At 43.3% G+C, this 12,299-nt stretch overlaps 2 protein-coding genes and 2 pseudogenes across 2 annotated transcripts; all 4 read right to left on the bottom strand.

Moving 5' to 3' along the window:
• Nucleotides 1–314: 314 nt before the first annotated feature.
• Nucleotides 315–1,734, bottom strand: LOC111982781 (claudin-like protein ZF-A89). The gene has a single exon (XM_024014374.2). It carries the CDS (start codon nt 1,633–1,635, stop codon nt 868–870), a length of 768 nt encoding a protein of 255 aa, XP_023870142.1. The 5' UTR covers nt 1,636–1,734; the 3' UTR covers nt 315–867.
• A 1,307-nt stretch (nt 1,735–3,041) lies between these two features.
• On the bottom strand, nt 3,042–4,187 carry LOC139022820 (claudin-like protein ZF-A89; annotated as a pseudogene).
• A 129-nt stretch (nt 4,188–4,316) lies between these two features.
• On the bottom strand, nt 4,317–5,515 carry LOC111982786 (claudin-4-like). Its single transcript, XM_024014378.2, has one exon. The coding sequence runs from the start codon at nt 5,320–5,322 to the stop codon at nt 4,687–4,689; it is 636 nt and encodes a 211-aa protein (XP_023870146.1). The 5' UTR covers nt 5,323–5,515; the 3' UTR covers nt 4,317–4,686.
• A 3,688-nt stretch (nt 5,516–9,203) lies between these two features.
• On the bottom strand, nt 9,204–10,036 carry LOC111982787 (claudin-4-like; annotated as a pseudogene).
• Between the last annotated feature and the right edge of the window lie 2,263 nt (nt 10,037–12,299).

Below are 12,299 nucleotides of genomic sequence, written 5' to 3'. Positions count from 1 at the left end.
AAAAAAAACATTTTTTTTTATACCTGAAAGGGTTCTGAAATTCAAAATCAAATAGCTAAATGATCCATGGTATGACAATCTTAAACCAACTCCATATGTTAGCTTCGTACCCCCTCCCCCCCAACGACTTAGAYGTTTAGATTCATCATTTAAGGCAGAGTTGAATTCAAAATGCAACTTTTAAAACATGAATCGCAAGTTAGAAAATGCATAGGCTTTGATTATTGGTATGATTATTGGTCATAGTTCATGAACATTTCAAATCGCAGTTATTGTTTCCCAACTTTTCCACAAAGACACATTAGGACTACACATTATTGTATATAATAACATGTGTGTTTATATTTGGTAAATATAGGCACAAAATATTTACAGAAAAATGTATTGTTTTCTGTGTACAGATACATCACAAGTCATAGACCAGCCAGCTATTTACAAGACAACAGTATCGGTTGCACAATGGGAGAACACAGGTTGCTGCTAAAATTAACATTTACGCTACATCCATTCTCATGATCAAACTATTTGTTGTAATGTTTGCATACTAGTATAGTAGTCAAGACATAAGGATTTACATTGTCAACATTTGAAAGAACAGATTCTTCCTCTTGTGTGAAAGTGCAAACACTCKTAAACATAATGAATATCATTCACACAATCATTTTCATGTCTATAAATTGCATGTTATTCTCATCAATAACAATATCTACATATCAATGTGGACAAAAGTACATGATATAAGTACATTTTGGTGGTGCAATTAAACTCTGCAGAGGCAAAGCTAAGCAAAACAATAGCTTGAAAACATCAAGGTCCAGAATACCAGTCAATATTCAGGGAGACGTTCCCTCTTTCCATTTCACTTTGTTACAGATACCGTCCAGGCCGTCCAGGTACAGCGTATTCTATTGGTGCTGCATATGGCTTGCTTGGTGCATACGAACCTGTCCCTGAGTAGGGTCTGCTGGCTGGGGTGTAAACTCTCCCATAGGGCCCTGCCTGGACCATTGGTTGGCCTGGATAGGGGTACATGGGCGCTCCTTGAGGATAGCCTGGGTACCCATACATCTTCTGGGGCGGGCAGGAGGTGCAGAGGATGATCCCCCCGATGAGGAGCAGCGCTGCGGMGCCCCAGCCGATGTAGATGGAGGCTCCTATCTCCCTCCTCTGGGTCTCGATGGTCAGAGGGTTATTAAAGTCTGAGATGGTGAACGCTGCCGACCAGCAGACGGGGATGAGGACCAGAAGAGCACCAATGAGCAGCAGGATGCCTCCAAGGATCGTCACTTTACCCTTGGAGGATTCAGACTTCAGGGTGCTGGTGCACTGGCCCCCGATGAAGGTGACAATCAGGCCGACAAAGTTGAAGATGATGGAGATGATGACCAGGGCCCTCGCTGCCTGAAGGTCTGTTGCTAGCCTCATCATTGAGTCGTTTATCTTGCACTGCATCTGTCCCGTGCTCTGCATCACGCAGTTCATCCACAGGCCGTCCCACACAATCTGTCCTGTTACAATGTTGGCACCGATGTAAGTGGTTACCCTCCACATGGGGATACCCGTGGTCACTGCCACCCCCACAAAGCCGATGAAGCTGAGCACCTGGCCCAACACCTCCTTTCCGATCCTTCCCATGACCAAAGGTTGTGTCCGGAGTGGGAGAAAGAGAAGTCTGGCTGCCTAGGTCTGGATCTCTGGAGCTATGTGAGAGGTCTGATTGACGATCAGAAACAACTGGAGCCCGCTGAGGAGGAAGAATGTGCAGTAGGAGTGGTTTCCTGCCACAAGGTGAGTTGTTCCGGACAGACCAGTTTCCTCAGGCTGTCACACTGTAGATACTTTGTGACACACAGACAGAGCTGACGAAGTGGTGACAATCCTTCACTAAATACTGTCATCTTCAGAAAGCTCTCTTTCATATGCGACAGGTTCAAAACAACCTAGAGTTCATTGGGATTACACTTCTTCCAACTTGATACCATCTACACTGAAACTGGCACTTCCATGAAGGCATTACCCATCTATAAAAATGCTAAATCCCAGACCTTCATTGTGACTTTGAAAATGTAAATAAATGCACATGTGCAGGCCTATTTACTTTATAAAAAGGTGGTTTTACCGACACTGTATGTATCAACATTTGGATTTTATATTTATATTTCAAAAGATGTAGGGTTAGGACATGTTATGAAAGTGACATTCCACTACCAGTTAGTCAATGTGTCATTTGTTTCCACAAGTGCGGTCAGATCATTTAGCGTTTCTGAATCTGCAGGTTACAAGAAACTGTCAACAACTTGCAATTTAGGGAAAATGGTAATGGTGACACTTCCTAACCACATCAGAACGTATCTTCATCCCAAAAGCCCTCACCTAACCACAAGAGCCATTTAGATTATGCTTAAGATACATTGAACACATTGTGTTGGGGAAATGGTTCTAACATGGTGACCCCAAACCACTAGCCTCGTATGAGGCAACCAAACCACTAGCCTCGTATGAGGCTACCAAACCACTAGCCTCATATGAGGCTACCAAACCACTAGCCTCGTATAAGGCTACCAAACCACTAGCCTCGTATGAGGCTACCAAACCACTAGCCTCGTATGAGGCTACCAAACCACTAGCCTTGTATGAGGCTACCAAACCACTAGCCTTGTATGAGGCTACCAAACCACTAGCCTYGTATGAGGCTACCAAACCACGACAGTATTTAGAAATATCTATATCGGGCTTTGACATACCCTAACAAGGAGGGGTAAAGGAGAGGGAGGGTGCGTGTGTGAGATGGATGATATAATTAAGTGGACCCTGGAGGAGATTTAAAGAGTTATTGGCATTTGGTTTAATCTACTTCGTGGACAATCTTACCACACTGCCTCAAAGTAACTGTCCAGACTATGGAGTAGCCCATCCTACACAAGCCCTTTATCTTACAACAGTCCAACCACTCCACAGCCATCACTATTGCTTCAGCTGGAAATGTTACAGCAATGTGCAAGGGATCACTCATTTAAAAGGTGGAATGAAATACATTTGTCAATTTAAAAACTTTATTGGAAAATGTGTTTAAATTATTGGAGTTAAAACAAAAAGTTAGTTCAAAAGCCCCAAAGCAACATTATTAGGCTAGTCAATGTTCAACGCAAATATTGCCATGTGCTCACACATAGGCCTCTCTTGCCGAATAGGGTTTTACATATCTTGCCACATTGTATTTGGAGGAGTGTCCCCGATCCTGGCTTAGTGGACACTGGCTACAGAGAATCCCTCCACCCAGAAGCATGAGTCCCGTGGACCCCAGACTATGAAAATCCTYCCAATGCTGTGGAGACTGTGGACCACGTGTCCTCGATGCAGTTGGTGAATTTCCCCCCAACGTTAGACAGCAGCATGGCTTTGAGAGCGACCAGATGACCATTAGGGCGCGGGCCGCCTGTAGATCCTGAGGTAGTGCCAGCATGGAGTCGTAGACTTTACACTGCATTTGCCCCGTACTCAGTACCATGCATGTTCATCAACCACAGGCCTTTCCACATTATATGTGCTGTGACAATGTTGTTGCCAATGAATGCGGTCACTTTCCACATGGGAAGCGCGCAAATGATAATGTCTCCAAACCATCCGATCACACTGAGGCAAATGCCCAGAATTTGCAAACAAGCTGAATGCATGGTACAGTAGGCTACTTCTAGATGGTGTTAAAATGACAACAGTGGTTAGGTTTATAAAAGAAGAACGCTTATCTGCACCTATGGGGTCTAGATGAACCACACATGATAACAATTGTCTGGTGCTGCTCGGATTGGCCTGTTGCTGTGATAGACGATTCAGTAGGTCTAACTGAAACCTAATGTAGTAGGCCTAACAATGACAGTAGGCTACAGATGTTTTTGAGGCTGCGTTTACAAAGACAGAGCAATTCTGATATTTTTTCCACTAATTGCTCTTTTGACAAATCCTTTCAGCTCTGTAAAAGATCTGATGTGATTTGTCAAAAGACCAATTAGTGGAAAATATATCAGAATTGGGCTGCCTGTATACAGACAAATTCTTATTTTCCATATCTCTTATTGTTTTTCTATTTTATGATCAAGTCAACATGTATCTGATCGTTATCAAGCATCTCAATAGTTATTTTAAATAGGTCAAGGTTTACACACCAAACAGAGCAGAGCATAGGGGTGTTTGTACTGATACTGGATAAAAAAAATTACCGCAACAGAAAGACAATTCACCTCACTAATAACCCAGTGAAAGCACATTTGTGTGATTAATTGTTGCGCTTTCATAAATAAATGGATAATACAGACGTATTATATTTATATTGTACAGTTTATTTACAATGATGACACACTTGTTTTAATCACAAGAACAATGTTAAGACAGTGCCAAAATGGAGACATAACTTGATATACAGTATTGCTAACCTCATGGATTTAATTTGACATTAAAGGATATTACCAGGGTACTTCAGTAGTAGAGAATATCAGCTGTTTAAAAAAAACTAAAATACTTACATTATAGTTATAACATAACTCGTAACATTATTTTAACTCAACAAACCCATTCAAGTTCTTTGTGATTTAAAACTCTCACAGTTTTTGGAATGAGAACTGTCCTTAGTGTCCACATTTAAATTGAATTTGATTAAGTAGATCTTAACATGACACTGACATGAACATCTCAGACATATTGCATGGGTCCGGAGGAGGTGGATCTGACCTGAGAGAACTTGGCCGGATAGTGGTGGTCCTGCTTGGGGGGACAGTTCCAGCACAGCAGCCCCCCTCCCATCAGCAGCAGTGCTGCAGCACCCCAGCCCATATACAGAGACGCCCCCAGCTCCCTCCTCTGGGCCTCGATCAGCAGGGGGTTGTAGAAATCCCTGATGATGGTGTTGGCTGACCAGGACACTGGGATGAGGCAGAGGATGCCTGAGATGATGTAGAGGACTCCAGCCACAATACAGGCTCTAGCCTTGGATCCCTCTTCTGCTATGCAGTTGGTGCATTTCCCTCCTGCAATCGACAAGCAGATGCCGACGATACCTGTCAGGATGGAGATGATGATCATGGCTCTGGCGGCCTGGAGGTCCTGGGGTAGTGCCAGCATGGAGTCGTAGACCTTACACTGCATCTGGCCCGTGCTCTGCACAACACAGTTCATCCACATTCCCTCCCAGATTGTTTGGGCCGTGACGATGTTGGCTCCRATGAAGGCTGTGACCTTCCACATAGGCAGGGCACACACGATGATGACCATCAACCAGCCGATCAACGACATGATGATGCCCATGATCTGGATCCCCTGGGAAACCATCTTGACTGAATAGTTCCTCACACACACACTGTCCACTGATTGTTCCTGACCTCACACACGCCAACCTGAGTATCACACACTCCAAGCTGAGTACGGACAGGTCCCGAGGAGTCGAGCTATTCCCAAAGAGTTCAGAGATGGTTCACACAACAGGGACCAGTATTTATAGAGTTGTGTTGTAGGAGTTGGGGTTTGTAATGTGTTAAAAACAGAGATATGATGCAGGTATATGATACTACAAGTCCCTGCTCTGCTCCCATTTGCTGAGGAATGTTTATACACAAACAGACAGAAGCCCGGTGACCTCTAGCAGTGCTGACCTAAGAGAAAAGAGCAGCTTCAAGGTCATGTAGCCACTTGACACGGAAACAAAACAGCTATTCCTTCTGACTCACTACTATGGGACTCTATCAAAGAATGACTTGGAAACTGACTATGGAGTTTTAAAAATAGGGATTTGAAAAAAAGAGTTGGGTTATCAGGAAATGTGTTATTTGGAGGTGTTTAAAACTACATATTTTTTTATGACTGCACACTAATATTTGATTGACACTTTATTTGACACAAAAATACAAGATGAAGTGTGGTGTAACAGAATGTGTGGTGTAACAGAATGATGATGTTTTATGTTTTTATTCCTGTAGGGGACACCATTGGACAATAAAGGATGCTCAAGAGGTGAGTGTCATCTTACTCGAAATCCAAGTGTAGACTAAAGTAAAAGTCACATTCCAGTGGCAAAGCCGTTTCTCAACCTCCAGTCTTCTCAAGCCATCAATCAGYTGTCCATTTTCTCTTATGTTAAATTTACCTGGGCTACTGTAGCAAACAAAACTTTAGGCCTACATTTCAGCTTGGCTAACCTGGAATATAAAGTATCTAAAATGGAATTGGGATGTTATTTTAGGTTGAAACTGTCAACTAAACAGTAATCTAATACACTGCTCAAAAAAATAAAGGGAACACTTAAACAACACAATGTAACTCCAAGTCAATCACACTTCTGTGAAATCAAACTGTCCACTTAGGAAGCAACACTGATTGACAATAAATTTCACATGCTGTTGTGCAAATGGAATAGACAACAGGTGGAAATGATAGGCAATTAGCAAGACACCCCCAATAAAGGAGTGGTTCTGCAGGTGGTGACCACAGACCACTTCTCAGTTCCTATGCTTCCTGGCTGATGTTTTGGTCACTTTTGAATGCTGGCGGTGCTTTCACTCTAGTGGTAGCATGAGACGGAGTCTACAACCCACACAAGTGGCTCAGGTAGTGCAGCTCATCCAGGATGACACATCAATGCGAGCTGTGGCAAGAAGGTTTGCTGTGTCTGTCAGCGTAGTGTCCAGAGCATGGAGGCGCTACCAGGAGACAGGCCAGTACATCACGAGACGTGGAGGAAGCCGTAGGAGGGCAACAACCCAGCAGCAGGACGGCTACCTCCTCCTTTGAGCAGGAGGAGCACTGCCAGAGCCCTGCAAAATGACCTCCAGCAGGCCACAAATGTGCATGTGTCTGCTCAAACGGTCAGAAACAGACTCCATGAGGGTGGTATGAGGGCCCGACGTCCACAGTGGGGGTTGTGCTTACAGCCCAACACCGTGCAGGACGGTTGGCATTTGCCAGAGAACACCAAGATTGGTAAATTCGCCACTGGCGCCCTGTGCTCTTCACAGGTGAAAGCAGGTTCACACTGAACATGTGACAGACGTGACAGAGTCTGGAGACGCCGTGGAGAACGTTCCTGTCTGCAACATCCTCCAGCATGACCGGTTTGTGGTGGGTCAGTCATGGTGTGGGGTGGTATTTCTTTGGGGCCGCACAGCCTCCATGTGCTCGCCAGAGGTAGCCTGACTGCCATTAGGTACCGAGATGAGATCCTCAGACCCCTTGTGAGACCATATGCTGGTGCGGTTGGCCCTGGGTTCCTTCTAATGCAAGACAATGCTAGACCTCATGTGGCTGGAGTGTGTCAGCAGTTCCTGCAAGAGGAAGGCATTATTGATGCTATGACTGGCCCGCCCGTTCCCCAGACCTGAATCCAATTGAGCACATCTGGGACATCATGTCTCGCTCCATCCACCAACGCCACGTTGCACCACAGACTGTCCGGAGTTGGCGGATGCTTTAGTCCAGGTCTGGGAGGAGATGCCTCAGGAGACCATCCGCCACCTCATCAGGAGCATGCCCAGGCATTGTTGGGAGGTCATACAGGCACGTGGAGGCCACACCACACTACTGAGCCTCATTTTTGACTTGTTTTAAGGGACATTACATCAAAGTTGGATCAGCCTGTAGTGTGGTTTTCCACTTTAATTTTGAGTGTGACTCCAAATCCAGACCTCCATGGGTTGATACATTTGATTTACATTGATCATTTTTGTGTGATTTTGTTGTCAGCACATTCAACTATGTAAAGAAAAAAAGTATTTAATAAGAATATTTCATTCATTCAGATCTAGGATGTGTTATTTTAGTGTTCCCTTTATTTTTTTGAGCAGTGTATATCTAGTCTGTAATTTCGCAACGAAAATGTCTGTTTAACAGTTGGTGTGAGGTGTTGCTGAAGAGCTAAGAATAACCAGTGCCATGCTGAGGGATATGATATTATTATCAAAGGCTGTTGCTCATGTACAGTCAAAGAAAACATGAGACAGTGAATTTGAAGTTGAACAAAAATGTTTATTTACACTTTTATCACCATTGAAATTTATATTTTCAGAATCATACATACATAAAAAAATATACATTTAGTCAAAATGATGAATGAAATATGCACTTTCAATGCAATGTTRTGGGGCAGCAGGTAGCCTAGTGGTTAGAGCGTTGGACTAGTAACCGAAAAGTTGCAAGATCGAATCCCCGAGCTGACAAGGTAAAAATCTGTCGTTCTGCCSCTGAACAAGGCAGTTAACCCACTGTTCCTAGGTYGTCATTGAAAATAAGAAYTTGTTCTTAACTGACTTGCCTAGTTAAATAAAGCTAAAAATGTTATGAGAAACCCATTCTGAAATCTTTTATACATATTTTATATGAATATACATCTGAAGGAGTATTAGCTGACATTACATGTCATTTCTGTGCCACTGTCTGTCTTTAGCTAAAGTCAAATACAATGGCATTTTGTCATTTAGCAKTCGAACCAAGCTGTGATACCATGCAAACATGTACAAAAGCTGAAGAACAAACGCACATCCAGGTACTTTCCTCAGGTGCAGGAGTTGTAGGCGAACCCATGGAAAACAGACAGGAAAACGCTGCACACTGCTGCTCATGCTCCCAGGTGATATTTATTTACAACAACGTGKCGACCCTTAGGTCTTCATCAGGCATCCCACAATCTCACAAAATCACTATGTGTGACAGTAAGGATCAAACTGCACAGCACCTGTTATAAATATACATAGTCTATCTTTCTTTTATAGTTTATCTTGCTTTTCTTTCTCTTACTTCTCTCCGTGAAGTTTTTCCCACTCCTCAAACATAGCCCTTGGGTGCTGAGGGCCTGGCAGCTGAGTACTTTTATTTGTATCATTTGTTTTTAGGRGGTAGATCAGCTTTAATATTGCAGATAGATTGTGACTTCTATCAATGTAATTGTCTGCATCACTTCCAATCCCCCATATATAGTTTTTTTAATCTATTTTCCTTCTTTATTATTTTCCCCTCCCCTCCCCTAACCCTACCAACCCTCTCCTAACCTCCACCCCTCCCCCTCCCAACCTCCCCCAATCCTCCCACCATCCCCCAACCCTCCACCCCTCCCCCAATCCCTCCCTCCCCTAATAACTACCAGCCCTCCCCAATCCTTCCACCCTCCCCCAATCCCCCCACCCCTCCCCTAACCCTACCACCCCTCCCCTAACCCTACACCTGCTCTAATCCTAGCACTAATAGGAGTAAACTAATAGATAACTGGGTACTTAGTGTGGTAATTGTCCTCTTTACAGGAACAGTTGGCACAGAGGAAGCCGCCTCCCATGATCATGAGGGGCGCGGCCCCCCCAGCCAATGTAGAGCGTGGCCCCCAGCTCCATCTTCTGAGACCTTGTCTGCAAGGGGTCCCTGATGATGGTGTTGGCCGACCAGCAAACAGGGAWGAGGCACAGGACGACAGCGATGATGACTAGACCCTTGTCAACGCCTATTCCGGATTTGGCCCTCTCATCCTCCACGCAGTTGGTGCACTTGCCCCGGACCACGGCGAGCAGGATGCCCACCAGGCCCATCATGATAGAGATGATGGGATCACGAGCGGCATGGAGGTGCTGGGGTGGATCCAGCATGGAGTCGTAGACCGTACACTGTATCTGACCTCTACTCTGATCACACAGACCTTCCACATTCCCTCCAATAAGTTYTGTGTCATGATGTKCTCGCCGATGAAGGCTGTGACCTTCCATTGAGGCAGGGCACAGACCACGATGACCACGATCCAGCCAATGATGCCCAGGGMTGYGCCCAGCATCTGAAACACAGCAGATACCATATTTTCTTCTTCTTCAAGTCCTAGAGGAGTCGATGAAGGAAATCAGCCCAAAATGTGTATTTTCTTAGAAATCAGTTGCTTGGTATGTCTTGCTTGAAAGATATCCATGTGTCAATGTTTAAGCCATATTGGGAGCAGGTGCTTTTATACACCTGACTTGGGAGAGGCTTGGCACACACACACGCTCAAACACAGCTTTGACATGACTTGCCGCTTCCTCCCCAGGGCATGTGCCGTCATGCTGGCTGTTTTGTTGTCTTCTCTATTAAATGGTACAAGTGGAACAGCCTCATTGTGACTCAGTGTTCAAATGGTTTTAACCAAGCTAAAGWGGAACCGTGTGTGCCAACACACTTAAAAGTATAAACTCAGTGTCAGGGTTTCAGTATTTTCTCCTCTCTTTTGCAAGTTCCATGCTTATCTTCACACTACATTATGTGGAATGGAACTAATAGAAAAACATCTGGTCATGTTAGAGAATATCCGTGAATAAGGATTTTTTAAAATCTTTTCTCAAACTCAAATATCAATGCTAGACAGGTAAAMGTATTATAATCTGACAATTAGACCATTTGATTGAGATAGTTCCCAACCCCTTTCCTCTTAATATGAACAGAGCCCTTWCATTTCTCAAATCAAAGGGATGTCTCTATATAGAGTTTTCGATGAGAGAATTTTAACAAAATGTTATTCTACTTCGGCTACCTACATTACCTGACATTCACTCTTCACCTTTGAACCCATGGCTGACCTTTGCAGCTCTGGGACTCCCAGCAGGTCATGTTGACTTGAAACAATGCCAGAATACACGCTTTTATAACTCTAATGGCAGAGTTTAACCAGGATATCCACTTATTTMATTATTTCAAATACCAGTACATCATCCTACAGMTCCCCTTGAATACATAGGCCTACTGTAACTTATTATTTTCCTGCTTGAGTTTACAGTCCCTTGCATAGAATATGTTACAAGACTGCAACAAGAGTTAATATGTAAGGTGCTCTTTGGTTTCCCAGGCTTGTGACATTGTCAAAATAATGTAGGCATGTTGCCTTTCTATGAGATAATCGCTTACTGTAAYGTACGWTGTTTGAAGGAGACCAAGGTGCAGCGTAATTTGTGGTCATCATATTTATTAAAATGAGAACCAGCAACAAAATAASAAAATGAACCCAAACGTACCGTTCCGTAGGCTACAAGAGCTGTACAAAAACAAGATCCCACAACATAGGTGGCAAAAAAGGCTACCTAAGTATGATTCCCAATCAGAGACAACGATAGACAGCTGCCTCTGATTGGGAACCATACTCGGCCAAACACAAAGAAATACAAAACATAGAATGCCCACCCCACATCACACCCTGACCTAACCAAATAGAGAAATAAAACGGCTCTCTAAGGTCAGGGCGTGACACTTACAAAAACAGTACAAATATTTAAACTAAAGTTACATTTCATCAGGGGTGTAGTGCTGCAGGAGAGCAAGGAAGCAATGCTCCCTCACCTTTTTCAATTTGAGAATACATGGAGCTGGTAAAAATAKTATTTCTGAAGCTGAATCAATTATTGCAAGATCACATAATGATTMATTAGTATTTTACATAACAGAACCAAATATAATTGCATAGCATAGTAGGCCTATAATGTTACTGTTAGGMCTACACCAAAACACCTCCTCATTTGTAGCAAGATTTTAAGATGGTTAGYTGAAGCTGAATAGTCTCATTTRTTTTTCTCATGCGGCCAAAACGCAACAGCGCACACCATTTGCTATAATTTGCTCAAGAAAAGAGTATTTCAAGAAGATCTAAATGCATATTCTCTTGAAACTGATTGAGATCAAATGATTGGCATGCAGATGCAGTTTGGACATTTCAGCAGTAAAACGTGAAGAATTATCATTCACTATTGACAGTGATGGCCTATTTTGAAATCAGATATGCCTAACTTGATGTTTGAGGTTATTCAAAATATAACATTTTCTTGAGACAATATGTGCGTCGGCATAGGCAGACGTTGCATTTGGAGGATGCATTTTATGCATATTCTGTARTAATATTCAATAGGCTACATCTGTCARTACAAACTTTGAWTGAGAAATTATGACGTACTTWAAAAAAAAWTKGGGGGCACTTCCGTACAAAAATAATTGCACTACACCACGACATTTCATTAAAACATTACAATTGGACATAAATGTGCAATCTGATAAAGACTACCGTATTGAGTGAGTGAATGATTGTCCTGTTACTCTACTCATTCTCAAGAGAGAAAAAGTGAACTCCCCTCCAGCGATGTTTGTTAAAGTATCAATCAACCAACCAATCAATCAATCAATGAATCAAATCTTTCTTTATGTCACCTGAGCAGTTGATAGATGCACATCAGACAAGTCATTCAGTTCATCCACCATTTTGTAAAGAGGCAAGAGCAAAAAGGAATAGTTGAAAGCTGACCTTGCAAGGAGACGTCAGTCCTTGGGGG

Source organism: Salvelinus sp. IW2-2015, linkage group LG22 (genome assembly GCF_002910315.2).
Source record: "Salvelinus sp. IW2-2015 linkage group LG22, ASM291031v2, whole genome shotgun sequence".
Lineage (NCBI taxonomy): Eukaryota > Metazoa > Chordata > Actinopteri > Salmoniformes > Salmonidae > Salvelinus > Salvelinus sp. IW2-2015.
This window is presented reverse-complemented; position numbering and strand designations above follow the sequence as displayed.